At 54.8% G+C, this 19,513-nt stretch overlaps 11 protein-coding genes across 11 annotated transcripts; 6 read left to right on the top strand and 5 right to left on the bottom strand.

Annotated features, from left to right (window-relative positions):
• Positions 1–195: 195 nt before the first annotated feature.
• BU26DRAFT_558780 (uncharacterized protein) lies at positions 196–663 on the bottom strand (the record flags this gene model as incomplete). The annotated part of the gene is made up of 2 exons (XM_033832604.1): positions 196–422; positions 483–663. 2 exons carry the CDS (start codon positions 661–663, stop codon positions 196–198), a joined length of 408 nt encoding a protein of 135 aa, XP_033692393.1.
• Positions 664–956: 293 nt separating this feature from the next.
• BU26DRAFT_42843 (uncharacterized protein) lies at positions 957–2,083 on the bottom strand. The gene is made up of 2 exons (XM_033823785.1): positions 1,447–2,083; positions 957–1,365 (listed from the first exon to the last, which is right to left on the bottom strand). The coding sequence occupies exons 1-2, from the start codon at positions 1,745–1,747 to the stop codon at positions 1,070–1,072; spliced, it is 597 nt and encodes a 198-aa protein (XP_033692392.1). The 5' UTR covers positions 1,748–2,083; the 3' UTR covers positions 957–1,069.
• BU26DRAFT_514078 (uncharacterized protein) lies at positions 1,666–3,120 on the bottom strand. Its single transcript, XM_033827758.1, has 2 exons — positions 2,399–3,120; positions 1,666–2,339 (listed from the first exon to the last, which is right to left on the bottom strand). The coding sequence occupies exons 1-2, from the start codon at positions 2,907–2,909 to the stop codon at positions 2,014–2,016; spliced, it is 837 nt and encodes a 278-aa protein (XP_033692391.1). The 5' UTR covers positions 2,910–3,120; the 3' UTR covers positions 1,666–2,013.
• Positions 3,121–4,167: 1,047 nt separating this feature from the next.
• Positions 4,168–4,917, top strand: BU26DRAFT_514076 (uncharacterized protein). Its single transcript, XM_033827757.1, has one exon. The coding sequence runs from the start codon at positions 4,299–4,301 to the stop codon at positions 4,758–4,760; it is 462 nt and encodes a 153-aa protein (XP_033692390.1). The 5' UTR covers positions 4,168–4,298; the 3' UTR covers positions 4,761–4,917.
• A 391-nt stretch (positions 4,918–5,308) lies between these two features.
• Positions 5,309–8,685, top strand: BU26DRAFT_514075 (uncharacterized protein). Its single transcript, XM_033827756.1, has 2 exons — positions 5,309–5,621; positions 5,700–8,685. The coding sequence occupies exons 1-2, from the start codon at positions 5,478–5,480 to the stop codon at positions 8,589–8,591; spliced, it is 3,036 nt and encodes a 1,011-aa protein (XP_033692389.1). The 5' UTR covers positions 5,309–5,477; the 3' UTR covers positions 8,592–8,685.
• Positions 8,686–9,113: 428 nt separating this feature from the next.
• On the bottom strand, positions 9,114–9,503 carry BU26DRAFT_514074 (uncharacterized protein). The gene has a single exon (XM_033827755.1). The coding sequence runs from the start codon at positions 9,473–9,475 to the stop codon at positions 9,263–9,265; it is 213 nt and encodes a 70-aa protein (XP_033692388.1). The 5' UTR covers positions 9,476–9,503; the 3' UTR covers positions 9,114–9,262.
• Positions 9,504–10,029: 526 nt separating this feature from the next.
• Positions 10,030–11,007, bottom strand: BU26DRAFT_546452 (UPF0041-domain-containing protein). Its single transcript, XM_033831841.1, has 2 exons — positions 10,770–11,007; positions 10,030–10,645 (listed from the first exon to the last, which is right to left on the bottom strand). The coding sequence occupies exons 1-2, from the start codon at positions 10,928–10,930 to the stop codon at positions 10,318–10,320; spliced, it is 489 nt and encodes a 162-aa protein (XP_033692387.1). The 5' UTR covers positions 10,931–11,007; the 3' UTR covers positions 10,030–10,317.
• Positions 11,008–11,209: 202 nt separating this feature from the next.
• BU26DRAFT_446799 (NADH-ubiquinone oxidoreductase-like protein 105 kDa subunit) lies at positions 11,210–11,994 on the top strand (the record flags this gene model as incomplete). Its single annotated transcript, XM_033824631.1, has 4 exons — positions 11,210–11,295; positions 11,406–11,512; positions 11,646–11,678; positions 11,738–11,994. The coding sequence occupies 4 exons, from the start codon at positions 11,210–11,212 to the stop codon at positions 11,794–11,796; spliced, it is 285 nt and encodes a 94-aa protein (XP_033692386.1). The 3' UTR covers positions 11,797–11,994.
• Positions 11,995–12,141: 147 nt separating this feature from the next.
• Positions 12,142–14,152, top strand: BU26DRAFT_599891 (uncharacterized protein). Its single transcript, XM_033835127.1, has one exon. The coding sequence runs from the start codon at positions 12,174–12,176 to the stop codon at positions 13,809–13,811; it is 1,638 nt and encodes a 545-aa protein (XP_033692385.1). The 5' UTR covers positions 12,142–12,173; the 3' UTR covers positions 13,812–14,152.
• Positions 14,153–14,828: 676 nt separating this feature from the next.
• Positions 14,829–15,745, top strand: BU26DRAFT_558772 (NAD(P)-binding protein; the record flags this gene model as incomplete). Its single annotated transcript, XM_033832603.1, has 2 exons — positions 14,829–15,076; positions 15,124–15,745. 2 exons carry the CDS (start codon positions 14,829–14,831, stop codon positions 15,743–15,745), a joined length of 870 nt encoding a protein of 289 aa, XP_033692384.1.
• Positions 15,746–16,811: 1,066 nt separating this feature from the next.
• On the top strand, positions 16,812–17,636 carry BU26DRAFT_527417 (carbohydrate-binding module family 18 protein; the record flags this gene model as incomplete). The annotated part of the gene is made up of 4 exons (XM_033830776.1): positions 16,812–16,914; positions 16,963–16,979; positions 17,043–17,504; positions 17,580–17,636. 4 exons carry the CDS (start codon positions 16,812–16,814, stop codon positions 17,634–17,636), a joined length of 639 nt encoding a protein of 212 aa, XP_033692383.1.
• Between the last annotated feature and the right edge of the window lie 1,877 nt (positions 17,637–19,513).

Raw genomic sequence — 19,513 nt, 5'->3', positions numbered from 1 at the left:
GAAGGAGCGGTGGACGTGGATGCCTGATTGAGGGAAATGAAAACACGCTCGATTTGATCAATTGCATCTTCTTTCTTATTCGGACTGCTGAATTTCCGGTAGCCGGCATACTGACCTCGCAGAGGGAAGGGCATTGTATGGGATCAGGCCTTGCCTCTGTTGCACGCTATCCGTTCCTTCACCTCCTGAGCCGGTCTAGCCTTCCTTCTCCTCACCATTGCCATGCACCTTGCCGCCCTCGTTGGCATTGTCCTCCGCATTGCTGCCTCTAAACGCCTCACGCACAGCCACCATACCTCCAGCGCCCCAGGTGATCCCGTTGAGGATGCCAGCAGCAGCTCCTCCAGCCCCGGCACTCTGCGCAAACGCGAAGGCAGATCCGGCAACGACATTCGAACCTTGCATACCCGCGGCGAGGGATCCTATTCGATCTATGAGTCAGCGACTACACTCATAAGACGGGAAGCTGAAATGTAGCATACCTGCACTAACTCCTTCAGCGCCCCATCCAGCGGCCCCGAGGGCAAGCGGCCAGCCGACCGTCACAGCACCGGTAAGGCCTACTATGCCCGCAATCTTAGTCGTCTTGCTCCAGCTAGTGCTGTCCTTGAGAGCATCGTTGGTCTGGTTGCAATCGGCGTTCCAAGGTGTTCCCCAGACCATGGTGACAGCGCAGTTGGCTTGGAGTTGTGTCGGTATAGTGAGAGAGGGTGTCTTGCGGATTGCGAGGTTATGGCAAGTCGGTTGCGGATATGGCTGAAGAGGACGGAGGTCCTTTGGCTTAAATAAGATAGGGTCCACGAGTGAGATCGGTGAATCGGCGGAGTAAAGGTGAACACTTAGAGAGGCTGAACGGAAAGATCCTTTATCCTTCTAGAAGCATGAGTTATGCGAAGCGCCATAATTCCCGAGTGTTGGACTTGGGAGGGAATGTCCAGCAAGCACTCTTTCACATCGATCCGCCAAAACCCCTCCGAGACAAACCGTGAGAGTACTACATCCAAGGCTTCAACAGTTCAAGCTTCCACTAGCCCTGAGACCCATGTGGTCTCATAGACCAATCTTCTCTTCAGTCATTCTGCCTTGAGTCCTCGTCTTCTGGGTCCTCCTCCTTGGGGCCGCGATGGCCTTCATCCTTAGGTTCCTTCTCGGAGTCTGCATCCTCATTCTCCTCCTTACCCTCCCTGGCAGCCCGAACAAGACCTGGAGCCGTCGCACCAACCGCTACCGCAGTAGCGGCAGTCCCCACTACACCGTTAACCACAGCAAGGCCAGCACCTCCCGCTCCAGCGCTTTGAAGAACGGCGAACGTACTTCCAGCGACGACGTTACCAATCGATGCTTGAGCAGCAGCGGCAGCGGATCCTGTTCCACAAATCAGCCTGACAAGCTCCAACTGTGTAACTGAACTGGACGGAAGGGAAGGAAGCGCGAGGATCAACGTACCAGCAACGACTCCACCAGACCCAAAGCCCACAGCGCCCAAGGCCAGTGGCGCAACAGCGATAGCAACGGGCGCAGCGGCCACGCATCCCACCATTCCCACAGTCTGACCCGGATGCTTGACGACCCAATCTTTCGTATTGCCCGCAGCGTTTCCGATACTCTTGCCCGCTTCTTGACTGAAATTGCTGACATACTTCCACGCCTTTGCAGCTTCGATGGCAGCGCCGCCCATCATGTTCCTGCCGGCTTCTTGGCCGAAGCCGTCGAGTGCTTTCCATGCATTTCCGATGAGTGCCATCATCGCCCGTATGGCTTGTGTGAGGTTGTGTGGTGTGGCGTGGAGAGGAGGGGAGAAGCAAGGCTGAGGAGCTGATAGCTACAAGGCAAACACGTTATGCTGTGTAACCATGAAAAGCGACCAATGGGGTGAAGGGAGGACGCAATCTCACGGAACCACTTGGAGCAGGCGCGAACATGAAACAGAAGGGTTTCTGGGAAGCCGGAGAAATATATCGTGCAAAAATATTAGTTGGGTGTCCTACGAGTTTGCGCTCTGCTCCTTGTCGTCTAAAGATTCGCCGTCAGATCTCCAGGCTGGATGTCAGCGTATTCCTGATCGGGATCACCACCCTCTTTGAAATCCATCGCGCTTTTCTGCTCGTTGATATTGTCGCTTTCATTCGCTTCCTTTTTACGGTCGCTCGCTGCCGCCATCAGAACTGGAACCGCAGCACCACCAACGCCAGCCACGCCAGCCACGCCAGCCACGCCTCCAACAACTCCCTGGACGGCCGCAAGACCAGCGCCTCCCTGACCAGCGCTCATGAGCGTAGCAAAGAGACTATTCACAGCGACGTTTCCGATGCCCGACTGAATCCCAGCCGCAGCGGATCCTGTAGCAGTCAGCCTCCCGGTATGGATCGAACGAAGCAGTGACGAAGCGAGTACGTACCAAGAGCCACCCCTTCAGCAGTGAATCCAACAGCCGCAAGAGCTGGAGGAACTGCAGCCATGGCTAAAGGAGCAGCGAGCACACCAGCAGCAAGACCAGCGGTTTCCCCAGGGTGCTTCTCGATCCACTCCTTGATCTCCGCTGGCAGTTTCTCCCACTCGATCTTCTTTGCATCCTCAACCGCTCCCCCGATGTGCTTCCCAGCCTCTTGTCCGAGGCCAGCAAGCGCGTGTCGAGCATCGTCCGCCAGAGGCCCAGCCTTTTCCCCCATCTCCTCTCCCGCACCGAGCAGCGCTTTCCAGATGTCGTCCGCCGTGGCGCCGACGTGCTTTCCAGCTTCTTCGCCGAAGTTTGCGAGAGTGCTCCAGGTTGCAGGGTCGATGTGCTTGTTGACCTCTTGCCCGATGCCGTTTACAGCCTTGCCGACATCTGCTGCAGCGTGGCTGGCGTGCTTCCCGACTTCGTGGCTGATGTCGTCTAGGGTCCTCAGCGCGTCTTCGAACAAGCCCATGCTGGAGGGAGTAGCGTGCTCTTTGGAAGGGGTCTGCAGCAGGAAACAAGCTGCGAAGAGAGGAGCTAGGCGCGCGTCATGTTGTGTTACGGCGTCACGGGATGGGTGACCAATGGGGTGCAGAGTGCACTCTACATGCGCGAACCCTACCAGAATAAGCCGTTAGAGGAAGATAGAGCATTGTATTCGATACAGATAGAAGGAAACATAAGAGCATCCGCTTAGTTGAATTGCATCGCTTGTTGAAAGGCTCGTATACGTAGTTAGCTAACCCTTTTTAGGTGCGCTGAATAATCGTCGAGGAGCAAAGGAATGCCCGCAGGATTCGTCTCTACAGTTGGGAGTCGCCACTCCTGACCTTGCCAATTGTTCATTCAGCCTTGGCTCAAATGGGATGTGAGACGAGCTATTTTACTTCAGGTACCGCGACGTCAAGAACGGAAGGGATATCTTTCCATGCCGACCCGCGAATGGGTGTCCCATGCAGAAATCGCAGCCTGGGAAGGATTCTTTTCCGGTGCTTTCCGTGATCCCCGACGGATTTCCTTCTATGTTTTCTGTGGATGCGTGTGCGGAGGTATACGTAGCGCACCAGCGACCATTCTCTACTACTGCCCGGCCCGCGGGTGCGGACAACCGCTCAGTCTTCGCTCCCAGGCCAACCGTCACATCAAACCTCAGTGGAGCAACTCTCCATCGCCTCCTCAGATGTTCACCCTGGAGCGTGATTGCACAAGGACATCGTGTTGCGGTGTTCCAACACGCCTGGGCAGCTAATCCTACGTACGGTATCGCTGCCGCGACTCCGAGACTATGTGTTTGACTCTTTTCTACGTCGCGTGATAAAGTTTCTCATAACCATCTGAATAGCCTAAAGACCCCGTATTCACGTAAAGCGTACACCGAGTACTGTTGGGAGTCCGGTTACTTCTTGCGGTGCTCTGGTCAACCGTACGTGAAGACAACTGTTGGCCGCCCCTTTCCTTTCTCTCGCCCGCCAGTCAATGCCGTTCTCAAACTCAGGAGCGACTCAAGTTCTTCCTACGGGTCTCGCAAACGTCCCGGATCGAGATTCCGCACAGGAAACTCACGGAAGCTCTGCCGGTAGAGCACTGGTTGTCAGTTGATAGATGGATTCGCAGGATGCCGGTGGCTCGAAACCCAACCTTTGGAAGCTCTCGAACTTGGGAAGGAAGCATCGCAGACCCGGAAATGCGGGATCTTCATAGCGATAGCCCAGGGATTGGAATCCATCTAGCTCACCGATAGACAAGTATAAAAAGACGCCGTCTGCGCACTCATCAGAGCTATCGACAGCGCGGTCAATCCTCGTCAGTCCATATATCTTCGCATCCTCCAAGCATCCATTCAAACATTCAAACGCTCACAATGGCCACCAAGGCCGTCGTCCTCCTCGCTTCACTGCTAGCCGTCGGTCCCGCCGCGGCAGCAGGTTTCACAGGCTGCAAGTCGCTCGACTACGATGCCTTCTATGCCGCCAAGCCCGCCGACGAGTTCCCCGTCGTCGGCCCCCAGGGCCTCTACCTCACGAACGCAGACGGCAGCTGCGTCGTCCTCGACGTGCTGCAAGCCGGTTTCGCCGATGCGTATCCAGAACTGTACGACGCATACACCGGCGCCCTCAAGATCATCACTGCCGAAGCGGCCGAGCTGGGCGTTCCGCCTTTCAAGAGAGATGCGCCTGGTCGTCGCGCAGCGGCGGCGACGTGCGGCGAGCATTGTTCAGGGAGCTGGGCTACTTGTGATGGGGGATGTTCCTGCCAGTATGACTTCACGTGGTGCGCGGGCGGGGGCCCTGGTGGTTGTGTTGCCTGGTACAAGTGCAAGTAGTAGCCAGACTGAAGGCGGAAAAAAAGTGGATGGTTTGAATTTCTGCGTCTCTCATTAGCCGTTTGTACTCAGCACTCGAAATTGGAAATCATTATCATGTGCAATATGCAGTTAGCCAGACACGGCATGTCCACCTCACCAACGCAGTATCCTAAGCTTGTCGAGGAGTGTGATAGCACTGTGATCAACGGCTCTAGATGACTAATCGAGACGCTAGCATCGAACAAGGCTCGGGAAATTTGGGGCTTGGCGTTCCGGCGGTCGAGAACATTAGCCGCGTCGTGTGGGCTCAGCTCGTTTACCATGGGCGAACGGACGCGCCTCTCGCTGCAGCATTGCGTCAAAGGCAGGAAGCGTGTTCTCCCCGCGTCAAATGCCATGTGAATTCTTGGATCGAGCAGAGTGAATAATGTGGGCGGCCAATGCAGCTATTCACTGGCGTGCCTCGACCACGCGGCCGCGCGACAATCGATAGGCGGGCGTCATGTGTGGAGATGCAGCGATAGGCGGGATGCGTGACAGGGAACGGCGGCTCTTGCCTACGAATCCCACGATGGTGGCGGCCCAGGATGGCTGCCCTGTTTGACCTGAGCATGCGAAACATGCCGTCTCCTTTTAAATTGTCCACCGCCAGGGCCGCGCCTTACAGGAATCCTTTATAGCCCACCAGCATGCGTCGTCGTGCATCCGCCCACGCCGCATCCCTTCCCCCTCGACATGCCGCTGCGGAAGCGCCTGAAGCAGAGCGCCGTCGACGTGCCTGCTGCTAAAGCGGAGCAGAAAAGAAGCAAGCGGCAGCGGCTGGCCGACTTCTTTAGATCGAGGAAGCAGAAGAAGCCGGAGGATAAGGATGCCGCATCTGTACGCCCATCTGCTCTTGCCCGTCCCGCCCCGCTGTCTACGTCAGTACACAAGCTAATGGCCCCCTTCGTGTCGAAGATTCCTGTCCCCGCCGATAAAGATGCCGCACGGAAGCCCGCCCGAGACTCCAAAATCACCGAGTCGACGAAGCCGCGCAAATCGAGCGCGTCGGCCGAGGTCTCGAGCCCTAGAACAGACAAGGCCGAGCAACCGCCCGCCCTAGAAGCAAAGGAGGAGCACAAGGAGGAGCCAAAGGTGGAACCGCTCAGCGAGGAACACATCCATGCTCTCTTTTCAGGAGCACCCCACTTTTGGATCAAGAACACGGAAAGCCATGCCTTTCCTAGGGCGACTTTTCCTTGGAATGAGGAATTGGCTGTCAAGGACGTCTCAGACTCGGTTCAGCTCGCCCAGCCTGCTTTTTCCGCTGCTACGTTGCGTCAACATCTTCCGGATCAACAACGGCCTTCAGAGGAAGAAAAGAAATACACTGGATATGATGTGGATATAGTCGAGGTCCCCAGCATGCTCAGTGCGCAGGGGCTCGAGCCTGGCACTATCGGCTTTGTACACTTCCTCGAACTGCCGCAATCCGACAATCTCATCACCGACCTCCAGCAGTCCCAGTCGAGCAATGGCTTCTTGGAAGCCGTGAGGAATAAGGAGCAGATGCAGAGCAAGCCGGAGAGACTTGGCATTCGAGCAGTGGACATGAGCATGGTGCACGACCGACTTGTAGAGCTCGGCGATCTCTTTGAAGCTTTCCAGGACAGTCCGGAACGTATGACGATTCTCAACAATCAATCGTCTGGAGATCTGTACGCGAATCTCTTCGGAAAGTTCCTGACTCCGCCAGGCTACGACAGCACTGCGGATGATCCCACAGGTATGAAGGTCCAGATCGATACACTGCTTAAGATCCTGGGGTTGAAAGGCGTGTGGCACGATTTCGGTCTCGTGGAATGGCGGATTCGGTTGGGCCAGATTCTCTGGAGCGACTCCGATCTAGTGCCCGAGCACGACACTCAGCCACTCTGGAGCGAGCGGGACATTCTTCTCCTACAAATCCTTTTAGCCTGCGAGCTGCTGCTCCGGCTAGATGCTGTTACTAGCTTGGATGTTGATGACGTCAAAAGCCAGATGCATGTCAGCCCGCAAGATCTTGAGGGCTTTTTGAAACTCAAGACCCGGAAGACGGGCTGGGACTTGGTCCTAGCTCGACGGTTTCTGGAAAACATACTTGTCGTCAAAGAAGGCGATGTGAATATTCCTATACCTGAGCAAAAATCGCGAGGGCTTTTATCCATGCTAAGCTCCAGCGCGCCCAAGGGCTCATCTGAGGCAGATAACAAAGCGGACATCATTCTCCTCCCGCAGCATCAAGCACGCCAACTCGCCGGCCTTTTTCATTTCGCAGAAACAGTGCGATGGCCAGGGATCGATCTTCTTCTAAAGAATTTAGCGCTCAAGCTGGGTGTCCCGGAAACCAGCCAGGAGCCCGTTCCTTTACCTTCTCCGCATGGCAGGTTCCTGGATCCCAGCACTCCATCGTCAATCAGCGTGTATGGGACACCGTTGACAACGCCGCGCTCTAACGGTCTCCTTGACAGTTACTTTGGGCATATCGGCAAACCTCCTCTCAGCAGAAACAATTCACTTCAGGTACCGCTCTCGACCACACTGTTGGCCCATGCCGATGGTCCTGATCATGCCCTGAACGTTGGTGGTTGGCTCAGTCGTTCGTACCTTACTGGCCTTGTTCTGCCTGGCGAAGCCATCTCACACTTCTTGATGTCGACCTTGCTTGAGAATGACAAGCTGGCAATCGCCGCTCTGGGAGACTCAGCGAACCTTTATGGCGGCTTCATCTACGGTGGGAGGACTTGGTGGAGCAAGGCTTCTGTTGTTGCTCGTGTTCTAGGGTGCATCGAAGGCGCTGTTGAGTGCATGGGCTGGGTTACATTTACAACGCTACCGGAAGCACTACCGGACGGCTGGTATGCCATCAACAACGATCAGCTTCAATCCGAACAACCCGCCCGGATTGCAGCCGGAGGGGACATGGTCGCCCGGGATTCAGCCGTCATCCCAGGTCACGAGCTCACCTCCGTCAAGCCGGAAGATCTCGCGCTCCCCAGCGATCCAGACACGCCACCAATTCCTTCAGTGGAATTGTCTCATTGGAATCTGAGTCCTGTGAACGCGGACTCACTGGAACAGGACGTCAACTCGACCCCCGGGTCCGAAGCCGAATCGCATGTTGCATCGATTACATTCACGTCTCTCGCGCGCGGAGGATCCCTCGCTTTAACGTTGTCGAAGGACGTCCATTTCATCACCTCGTGGCCGTGCACGCCGCCTGCAGCATCCTCGACACCAAACCTACCGCAGATCCTCAAGCGCTCCCAGACACAGCTATCGCGCTCATCGTCGAAGCGCAGCACCCATAGCACACGGAGTGCAAGCGGCCGTTCGTCGCGCCATCTCAGCCGCCGCAACAGCCATGGGTACGAACCACTACTATCGCACCCGCCTGATTCACCGGCGATAGGTCCCACACGTGTTTGGTCTCCTATTCCTGACGAAGAGCCCGGCACGTCCTCGACACCGAAGTCTGAGCCAATGAACGCGCATCCACTGCATGTGTCCTACAAATACAAGATCGTCCCTGCGACAGAGGTGCTGGATCAGAACTTCATCCTTCCATTCACGATGCACGGGTATATGTCCCCATCTCTTTCTTCTCAAAACTCACCCAAGGAGGAGAAAGAGGAGGGCGACGCGAAGGACGACAACAAGACCGTCCTCGTCCTTGATGCACGCTCGTCGAAAGATCTGGAGCTTCTTGCTCGTGCTTGGTGCGCGGAGAAGGGCCTGCATGCGCTCGTTGGACGTGTAGGACGCACGTGTCTGGCTTGCTGTATCCGCGAGGCGAGAGGGATTGGTGTGAATGTGCTGATCAGGGTGTGAAGATGTGGGTGTATTCCGTGCCTCCTTTTCATGACGAACTTTTGATGATTACTCGCACATATACCCTCGAGAATGGCTTCTTCGTAGATATTTGGTTTTTTTTTTCGTTTGTGCAGGATAGGGAGGCGTTAAGATACCCATTTGCTGGATACAGCTCCAGATACCACATAACATAATATATACACGTTGAATACGTTCGAATTAGCTTCCATCAAGAGTGCAGCTACGTCTCATACCCGAGAAAGAAAAGAAAAAGCCCCTGAGACTGCATTGTATTGAATAGCTCCAAATATGCAGCGGTCGTGGCTGAGCGCGTCGGAAGGATTGGGGCTGAAGGGACGCAGCGTTTCATCACATCGCGGCACGTTGCTCTGCCTGCTCCTCTCATAACTCTTGCTTCAGCTCGCGGCTGTTAATAAAAGGTCGATGGGTTTCCACTATTCTGTCCTATCTACCTCCCGAAGTCTGCCGTAACTATCTTTTCTTCCTCCTTCCCTTCTTTCCTTCTTCCTTCCTTCCTTCTCCTTATCTTTGCTTTATCCTTTCTCCCTTCCTTCCGTCCTCCTCCCTATCTACATTGCACCCCTCCCAACTTTAAATTCATATCTTCCCAAACCCTCGTTTCCATACAATGAACTACGCCCCCGTCACCAGCGGTACCCCCGAAGACTTCACCGTCTCCCAGTCGCGCCAGGACGGCTGTCTGGGCGGGTACCAGCGCTGCTGCGAGCACAGCGGGCCGTGGGGCGTCGATCTGTTCGCGAGCTGCTTTGCGGCGGTGTGGGGGTGCGTGCTTGCGTGCTGTGAGGGCGTCGGGTCGTGTTGTGGGGGCTGTGGGAGGTTGTGTTTGAGCGGGTGTTGTTTGTGCTAGGGGGGCCGAGCATCGAGATTGAGGAATTAGAAGCAAGGTTGCGAAGGTCGCGTTGTGGAAGGTGAGGAGGCCTGAGAGCTTGACTCCTGGTAGCGCTGACCTAACTGGTGGATAGCGATGAATTCGCGCTCTGCAACGTTGGAGAAGGAGGTGGGAATGAAAGAACGCTTGATGGATGGCTGCGTCAAGGGCCGAGGACACCTGGAGCAAAAGGCTGAAAGGAGACCTTCTCGAATCCCCTTGAGAGCTAAAGAGTAGCACGGGTCTGCCCTCTCCCCACTTCCCGTGTAAACTACACGCACACTCCGTTCTTGGGGAATCGCAGGCATGTTTACGTGTCACTGGGGAGGGGACTTGTACATTCGGTAACCTCGTTGAACGACATCTCAGGGAAGAGGAAAGAGCATGGAAGTTTAGGGTTGTAGAGTGGAAGAAGAAGAGCATAAGCCGGTTCGAGCACTTCGGCCAGAGTCGAAGGCTGCGGACATCGTTGCTCAGAGGTGGGGTATGGCGGTTCACTGGGGTTTTAATCGCAGCACAAGGACAGTAGTCTGAGGATGGGGTTTTGTTTGTCTACTTCCAAGGTTCGTCATGATGCACGAAGATCGTCGGACGAGTTTGTTGCTGTTTCTAAAAAGCATTTGACTCTATGGAATGGAAAGTGCCTACCCTAATATTCGAAGGTCAAGCAAATAAACGCCTGCACGGATCAAAGAAGGAAGTAAGTTGTACAGTCCGATTCCGCCCCATTGCCAAAAGCCCGAAAACCGCTCGCATAGATAGCTCTAGCAAGCCATTATGGTCGCTCATGTTGAACCACACTCTCTCCGAATCACTCCTCTCCCCTTTACCGCTCTACGACTTGACAGCCTTCTCGGCCTTCCCCGCCACATCCTTCAGTTCGCCCTCCAAAACCTTGCCCTCCTTCGCCGCCTGTCCCTCCGCCTTCTTCAGGCTCTGCTGATAGTTCAATATCCTGCCGACCTGAGCGGCGCCCACGATGAACAGGCAGAAGTTGACCGAAGCGAGGAAGATGTTCTTGGGCCTGATGATGAAGCACCAGCGGGTCCAGATGGCGCCGGTGCACAGGAGCGCGAAGTTCTGCGTAAGAGAGAGCTGTTCGGCGGGGCGTGTGAAGTCGGAGGCGCCGGTGAGGACGAGGGCCCATTTCATGATGGGTGCCCTACAGTGTGAGCGTTAGTAATCGTGCTGTGAATGTGTTGGGATGCGCCGACGGGGAGCCGCAGGCGGTGTATTGTTTAAAGGTCCTGGTGTTTGTCGGGGTTTGTAAAGAGATATAGACATACCAAAAATGCACCGTCTTCGGCCCAACAGGACTATTCCATAGCTTCGCAAATCCACTCTGCTCCCCGGGCGCCGCGGCGGTCCCGACTCGTCGGCGAAGCAGCGGTTGTCGGAAGAAGGGGCGGAAGTTGTTGAAGATGCGGGATCCAGGGCGGAACGACATGTTGACTGCGTCTCTCCTCACTGTATCGCAGCCGTCGAGGAGAGGATGGAGGAATTGAGTGGAGATGGGGAGCGAAGTGTGAGTCGTGGAAGCCACCGCTGTCGGGTCCGAAGAGTGTTGACGAAGGTCTTCGGGATTACGTTGGGGCTGGCTCCGATTGGCTAGTGCATATCGGGGTTAGTGTGGCGTGCGGGCTTCAAGCTTGAGCCGACCTTCGACGTTGACGACTGACGAGCACGAACAGCGATTGTTACCCACGCGACACGCTTACGGGACACGATGGCGTCGAAATACGGATTCGCGAAGCAATTGAGGGAGCTGAGGTTCCTGTTCTGCCAGACGAGCGAGCAGAGCGCGCCAATGAGGTATGCGACCACTCAGCCCGAGGAACCCATCACTCCATGTGTACTGCGCCTAACAGGACCGGGGCTCTATGAAGGGCGCAAATGAGGAGCATTTGCTGATTGTATACCAGGAACTTCCTCACCCGGACGTACCCCACCATGAAGAAGCACAACCCGCACACGCCCATCATGATCCGAGAAGCCAGCGGCATCGAGCCTAAAGTCTATGCGAGATACGGTGCGTCATATCTCTTTAGAAAAAGGGGACGGAAGAATTGTGGGAGAGAAGAGACGGCACAGGCCGGTTGACTTGGGATGGAGGATGGGACTGCGAATAGGATTCAGAGCAAATGCTGACATGTCGCTTATAGAATTCGGCAAAGAGAAGATGATCGCTCTGAAAGGTATGGGCATGAATCATTCGCCATGATTAAGGACTCTAAATTAACTCATGGTGCGACAGGCCTCGACGACAAAGCGATCGAGCAGCAAGTTACCGAGCTGGTTAAGACACCGATATGAGCTAGGGAGGGCACGGGAGCGAAGGACACATCGAGCAACTATAAGAATCTGCGGACGCTGAATAAGTGGCATGAGGCTCATGCGCGGCCAATGTAAATGTGTATTATGATGAACATACCATTTCAAACACTCCACCGGCAAAGATCGGGTCTCAGCATCATTCTGTCCCAGTTCAAACTTACATTGTTCAGTTCTCGGAATCTTCACAACGTTTCACTCCCCACCCTGTTCGAGACGATCAACCTACATTGTTCGGTTTTGCTGTGTTCATCCACAATGTCGCAGTTAGTGTCATTGTTCCCCGAGGTTGCCGCTATAAGTTGATACACTTGCCCACTAGGGTGTGCCAACCCCGAATTCTCATCAGTAGCACAGACATGCGGATCGCTCAACCTCCTAGCGCAATGGCTAACTCGCCAACTTCGGAGGGCTTGTCTACGCCCACCATTTCTTTGGCCCCGGCGGCCAACGGAAACTCCGCACAAGGTGCCCTCTCCCCAGCTCCCTCCACACCTTCACGAGTCCGGATCTTCTCCCCGTTCAAGCGTAACACGCCATCTGCTGCGCCGTCCGCCATGGTGTCTCCAGCTCCATCTCTCACACCTTCGGTTGGTAAGTCCATACAGGACCTCCAGGACGAAAGCGACATGAATCGTGGTCTAGTCCAGGCTCTGAGTGCTGACCTGGAGAAGAAAGACAGCGAACTTAAGGAACTCAAAACGCAGCTTGAGGAGCGCGAGGCCCTTCTGGATTCCCTGAAGCAATCCCACGAGGACATGCATCGCTCGGCTCATGGTAACGAGGATACCCTTAGCATCCTTGAGAAGCGGGTTGCCGAGCTCGTGGAGTGGAATGAGTTTGTGCGTGACGAGATCGCGGCTAAGGCTGACAAGATCCAGGAGCTTGAATTTTTGAAGGGGCTCCCCAACTCCCAGGAGCCCGTAGATGCTAATGCACTTCTTAAACAGAATCTAGATCTGCAAAACGAAGTTGAGCGGATGTCTACCCTCTTCGCAGAGAAGGAGGCCGAAGTTCAGCAGCTGAAGGCCGATAATGAAGCTGAAATGGAGGCCCTTCGCGACCGGCTGGGGGCCGCTGAGGCAGCGACTGAGAGCAAGACCAAGCAACTCACCACCAGCGACGAGCGCTATAGGGCACTTCTTACGCTGAAAGACAATGCCGAAGACAAGCTCGAGTTTGAGCAGACTACTAATCAAGACCTTCAGCAGCAGCTTGTCCAGCTCCAAGAATCCGTTAGCTTCAAAGCTGATTGCTACAAAAACGTCAAACGGAGTCTTTGTGAGAAGGAAGCTGAAGTCGAGAAGCTCGAAGCCGAAATAGCTTCTCTAAAGAAGAATGCTAATCCTCCGGAAGACAGCACTAAACTCACAACCCTCCAGGCCCAACTCGACGGCCTCACCGCAGACAACGCGACGCAGTTCAACCTCATCAAGGAACAGGCGGACGAACTCGCTCGCACCCGCGCTCTCATCCACGAGCACGAACTCTCCATCGAGACCCTCTCCAATGAACGCGAGGAGCAAGAAGTCAAACTGCTCACCTCTGAGAACAACATCCTAGCCGCTGATCTTGCTAAACACAAACAGATTAATCGGAAGTATGTTAGGCTGACCAAGGCGTTGGAGAAGCAGGCTGCTCAGGTCGCTGCCGCGGCTGCTAAGGAACACGAGGACGCGAATAAGCGTGTGGATGCCGCGTTTGAGCGGCGGGAAGCGGAGTGTGAGGCCTTTGAACAGAAACTCCAGGCCAAGAACGAGGAGGTTAGGAAGCTGCAGGGTAAGCTCCAGCAAGTGGAAAAGGCCGCCGTAAAATCCGATCTCGAGCGCGAGGACAAGATTTCTAGCCTGGAAGCTGATCTGCAGCGTGCGGCTCTAAACCTCGAGGCCGAGGTAGCGAAGCGTACGGCTGAGCTGGAGTGGGAAGCTGAGCAGCGCGAGGCGCGGCATAAGGAGGAGCTGGATGCGCTGAAGAACCAGATGAAAGCGTTGATGTAGGAGAATGAAAGGCTGACGGCTGCCGATGTGAATGACGTACCTAGGAAGCTCGCGCCAATGTCCCCCCACGAGGATTTGATTGAGGATATTGATCGGCTGGCAGAGGAGTGTTCGGATCTGTCGGATACCTTGTCTGAATCGTAGATACGCTTCGTTTGGGAAGCCAGATGTTCGATAGCGCGTGGTACGTAAAAAATCGCGTCCATCGAACTATCCTCATTAATGGAATGACTTGACAAGTACTTAACTTTGGCTGTATGTGATACCTCTGGCTCTTGCCCTACCTGTGATGTACGTAGGAGGGTCTCCAATCCCTAGACTCCTCTTGGCGTTATTCCCAGGCACCGGGGTCAAGTGGCCAGATATCTGTACATTGTATTCGTGGTGCAGCCATACACATCTCTAGGCCTTGTTCTATTATCTCAGTCGTGATACACAGCATTTCCAAAGGGTAGTTCGTGGTGGAAGGGTTGTGGAATACGTGACTAAGCAGCTGTGGCGTATGCCTCCAGCCACAAAGCTCTCGTCAAGCCTAGACCGTCGTGCTTCCCTCTGCCATCCCAAATCCTCCCCAAAAGCACCGGGCAGTTGTGACACGATATTTTCCGGAAAGTTCCTGGAAAGGTGATGTAATGGTAACGTTGATCAGGGCTCAGCGGCCTGACAGCCACGTTTCCGCCCGCATATCAGAACCGCTTTTGCACTCGCAAAATAGCTTCCATTTCCCTCTCTACTGCTCAATTGCATCTGCAGCTGCTATTACTCACTCGATGCGTCGTCATGTACTCAGCAAGGTCCTCGAATGTCACCCTGACGCGCGCCGTACGCTCTCTCGGACGAATTAGCCGTGACGTCAACTATCGTCAGAGTCGCCTCGCACCAGTAATTTATATGTCGACTTGCCCCTCAATCCTCCCTTCTTCGTACCGAACGTCTCGCATGAGCAATCAAATCCAGACAATTGCACAAGCTCGAACAAAGCAGATACATAACCAGCTCTCTCGATCGTACCACGAAATGTCGAACAATGCGGACATGCTGCTTGGGGAGGTGTTCAATGTCAAAGACAAAGTCGCCTTGGTGACTGGAGGAGGCTCGGGCATTGGGTTGATGATCACTCAGGCCCTTGCCGTCAATGGAGCGAAGGTCTACATTGTCGGCAGGACGGAGGAGAAGCTCGACCGCGTCGCAGAGGTCTATGGTAAGGATATTGCTGGCCAGATCATCCCTATCCAAGGAGATGTAGCGAGCAAGGAAGGCGTTCAGTAGGCTTATCTGTACTCCGTCCAAACTTCTTTGCTAATATCGCCAGGAAAATCGTGAAGGAGATTGAATCCCGCGAGAAGTGCCTTTGCATATTGGTCAACAACGCCGGAATCGCCGCCCCGAAGACCAGCACACAGGCGGATGACCCAGAGGAGCTGCGCAAGAACCTTCTCGAGCCTACCTCGGTTGACGAGTGGACGTCGGTCTACGCAACCAACGTCGTCGGTCCATACCTCATGACGACCGGCTTCCTCCCTCTGCTCCAGAAGTCAACAGATATGCAGTACGGATGGTCTGGGTGTGTGATCAACATCACTAGTATCTCTGGATTGGTTCGCATTTCTCAGGGACACTTCTCGTATAACGCGAGCAAGGGCGCCCAAGTCCACCTCAACAAGCTTTTGGCTGCCGAGATTGCGAAGGCGGGCTTCAAGATCCGCGTGAACAGCATTGCACCAGGTGTTTTCCCGAGCGAGATGACGACCCAGGATAGCAACGAGAATCAGAAGAGTGAGATGCCCAAGGAGCACAAGGGAGGGCTACCGTCCCAGCGACCCGGGAACGACCGCGATATGGCTGCTGCCGTTCTCTTTGCCGCGAGCTGCCAGTACCTGAATGGGCAGACCATCCCAGTTGATGGCGGATACCTTATCCAGGTCGGCACCTAAAGGTTGTTCTCTCGCTACACTACAAGCGTCTGCTTTCTTCGTTTCTCCACGCCCTCATATGCATTCGGAGCAACGCAATGTATTATAGCGAGCGATCTGCATGCCGTTTAGCTTGGACAGACCTAGCCCGGCGAATGGTAGATACGAAAAGCGAAATGAATTCTTGACAAACAATTACCGTGTTCGATCAATGTGGGGACCTCCGCGGCCGGCGCCTTGCACATTTAAGCTCACGCCCCGAAGCTTTGTGGCGCCAACTAGGCGTTGGATCAGGGGTAAGCAATGATTGGCCCCAGGTTTAGCGCTTGGCGTATGCTTAACTCAGGTCCAACACTGAGAGATGTCGACAGTTGTTCCACCACAGGCTGCTAACCTTGCCCTCCTTATTATGGCTCCTCTTCAGCACGTGTTACACTCTTGTTGGTTCTCAACTCAAGATGCAGATAAGACGGCGCGCATCGCTGTGTTTACGTTGACAAAATTCCAGTGATACACTGCAGATCCTTTCATCACCGCTTCTCTTCTCGTAAACATCGCCTCCGAGGCGTGGTGCGAATTACCAACTTTTCTCTCCTATTCTAACCAGATTCTAGTTGCCGGTACTCGTATTCGGCCGTCCATTTGCCCGGACGTCCGCGAATTCTTGTTTCATGTGCGCTGCCGACGGATTCTTCGCTTACTCACAACCCACATCCGGTAAAGCATCCTCGCGAACACGATCGTTTCTAGGAGCCTGGCCGCGCTGGCGAATGACAGCGGCGCATTGACGTCCATCGCCATCAAATCTCAGCCTCAACGGGCCCCAGCCGCGGAGACTAGTTTTTAGGGCGCTCGTGGAGTTGGCCGGAGCGGGTGGGCGCTTGATTGGGTCGGAGAGTGCTTAGGGGCCTATTAATAAATTGCAATACATAAAGAGGAGCTGGGCCGCACTCTACATCTTGTCGACTTCTGGCATTTCATACTGTTTGGTTGTGGAAAAAGCTGCGTGTTTGTGCAGTGTCCGTTCGCTGGTCCGTTACGTAGTCATTCGCGTTTTGGTTAAGCGGTTGAGGTATTCTTAATCATAATGAGAGTCTTCGCGCTTGTTGCGGCCTCGCTGGCTTCTATGGCTTTGGCGCAGAATTGCGGACCGCAGTATCAAAATCAGGTTTGCGCGGCTGGGAAATGCTGTAAGTATCCCTCTCGAGAACAATGAGCGGATACTAACTCATCCATAGGTAGCCAGTATGGCTGGGTACGTCCAACTTTCCCACATAGATTCAATTACGACTCTTGAACCTATTAACACCATCTCAAGTGCGACACTACTCCTGCCCACTGCGATCCAGCAACCTGCCTGAAGCAGTACTCCGGCACAGGCTCATCCTGCAAGAACGGCGCTTCCACCACTCTCAAAACTTCGAGCACCAAAAAGCCCACCTCCACCTCCTCGCCCTACGCCTCCTCCATCCCGGTCATCGACGTGTGCGGCAGTGCTCAGGGCGGTGTGTCCTGCCCCGGCGCCGGTTTGAACGGCTACTTCTATCGCTGCTGCTCCTCCGCGGGTCACTGCGGCCCTAAGAACGATATCCAGGACCAGAGCTTGTATTGTGGCACTGGATGCCAGGCAGGCTATGGCAAGTGCGATACCGAGACGAAGCCGCCGGAGCCGACGAGTGGAGCGGGAACTGCGCAGGCTGGCGGGAGCTGCGGGCCGATTGTCAATAAGAAGTGTGCTAGTGGGCTGTGCTGTTCCGGCAGCAACTTCTGTGGCACGGGGGTAAGTGATTGCTATGCTTTGTTTAGGACGAACGGTTATCGGGAGGTTCAGGATGTTGACTGACGTGTTGCGCAGACTGATTTCTGCGGTGCCGCGAATTGGTGCCAGCCTAAGTGGGGGAAGTGCTCGTAAGTTTACAATATGGAAAGGAGACGGAACGTACATGCGACTGGGTAAGATTACGTTCGACAGCTCTGTCGGCTTATGTAACTAACCCATCCAGCGACATTTTGAAGCACATCAATCCTCTATTTCAATCATCATGCGAACATGCATACTATAATACGCGGTCCAGCATCAAATATCAATATAACAAAATGCTCCTCATTCATCAATAGCAAGTACAGGCAATGTACTGCCTTCACATACCGCACAATGCGTGTCAGGTCACTCTTCGCATCCCTCAAACGCTGCTCACCAGCCAGCAGCATCACTCCAACGTACTTTTTGAGGACGCACACCCCCCACACTTTCTTCTTTCTTCACACAAGCTTTCTATCTTCGGTTTCGTTTTCTAACCATGAAAAAGGCTCACCATTTATCTCCTCATCCTTCCTCCTCGGAATTCTTCTTCCGCGGCAACGGCTCCTTCCTCTCCCCCAACCACGTAACCCGCTACATCTACCCCTCTCCCCTCAACTACCCGCTCTCCAATCTACGTCTCCAACCCCCCGCAAACCCCACCAAACGCTCGCGCCCACTAGGCCGGTCCTCCTTCGGCGGCCCTGAAGGCACCGTCTTCCTAACCATCACGCCTGCAGGCCGTCCTGCGCCCACGCGAGCCCAGTTCGACGCCTGGATCGCGGGAGAGAAGGCGCGCGACAAGAAGAGTGAGAATGCGCTAGGTCGCGCGATGAGGAGGGTTGTGGCATATCAGGGGAATACATTGCTAGAGAGTGGGAAATTTAAGCTGAGGAAGGAGGGCCCGCTGGTGTATGTTGTGAAGAGGACAACTGTTGTGCCGTTGGGAGGAACGGATGAGGGGAGGTATGCGAGGGATGAGGATGTTTATGAGATTGGGGTGGGGGAGTGGTATAACTTGAGGCCGCCGACGGCGCAGGGGGAGGGGCATGATAGTTGGTGGATGAGGTTACATGTGAGTTCTCCTTCCTTTGCAAGGATGTATGGAGGGGATAGGAAGATGGCTGCTGACCACAGGTCGTTTGAAATGTGTAGGATCTGTATCAAGGCAAATTCGACCGGGCGTTCTGGAGCGCGAGGGAGAATATGGATCGTCTGAATATCCCCGCGCCGCTGACGAAATGGTATGTTCTTCGGCATCTATCCTTCGTCCTGTCCGCCTGCGATGTTTTGGAAAGGCATTGCTGATAATGTACTGTGGTCTGGAACAGGCGTCCTCGCCCCGACGTGGACAAATCCGTCGTCAAAATCTACCGGGAACGAAACAAGCACCAGGTCCCAGGCGATCCCTGCCTCTGCTTCCGTGAATGGTGGGACGACAGCGAGTACGCCTGTCTTCTCAAATGCGGACACTATCTCTGTCTCGAGTGTCTAACCGCACTAGTTGACGAGGCTGGTACGTTTCCCCTCCCCTGCTTTCCTCTCCATTCCTTCCCATATGATAAAGCTAACAAGACGCTTGCTCGCTGCAACAGGGCGTGGCAAAATGTTCCCCAACGAAGTTGACCCTGACAAAAAGTACTGGCGCTGCCCCACCTGCCGCTTCATCAACCCCGTGCTCACTGACCGCGCCTCCATCATCGCCCCTGACGAGTTACCCTGGTGGCGCCACCGCATCGCCTGCCAGCGCCTCAAGCAAGAAGCGGTAGATTGGCTCGCGAAGCTCGGAGCGGCCGCGACGGACGGCTGGGTCCCGGAGATAGACGATGAAACAGCGAAAGAAGGTGACGCAGAGAAGATCAAGAACATACAGCGCGTGTATGTGCACCTTCCCGATGCCATTGACCTCATGGAGCGGATACCGATTTACGTGGCGAAACTGCTGCCCTGGGGCTTCAGTCTGGATAACCCGGTGTACATGAAAGAAG

The sequence above is a fragment of the Trematosphaeria pertusa genome (assembly GCF_010094035.1).
Source record: "Trematosphaeria pertusa strain CBS 122368 unplaced genomic scaffold BU26scaffold_1, whole genome shotgun sequence".
In the NCBI taxonomy this organism is placed as follows: domain Eukaryota; kingdom Fungi; phylum Ascomycota; class Dothideomycetes; order Pleosporales; family Trematosphaeriaceae; genus Trematosphaeria; species Trematosphaeria pertusa.
This window is presented reverse-complemented; position numbering and strand designations above follow the sequence as displayed.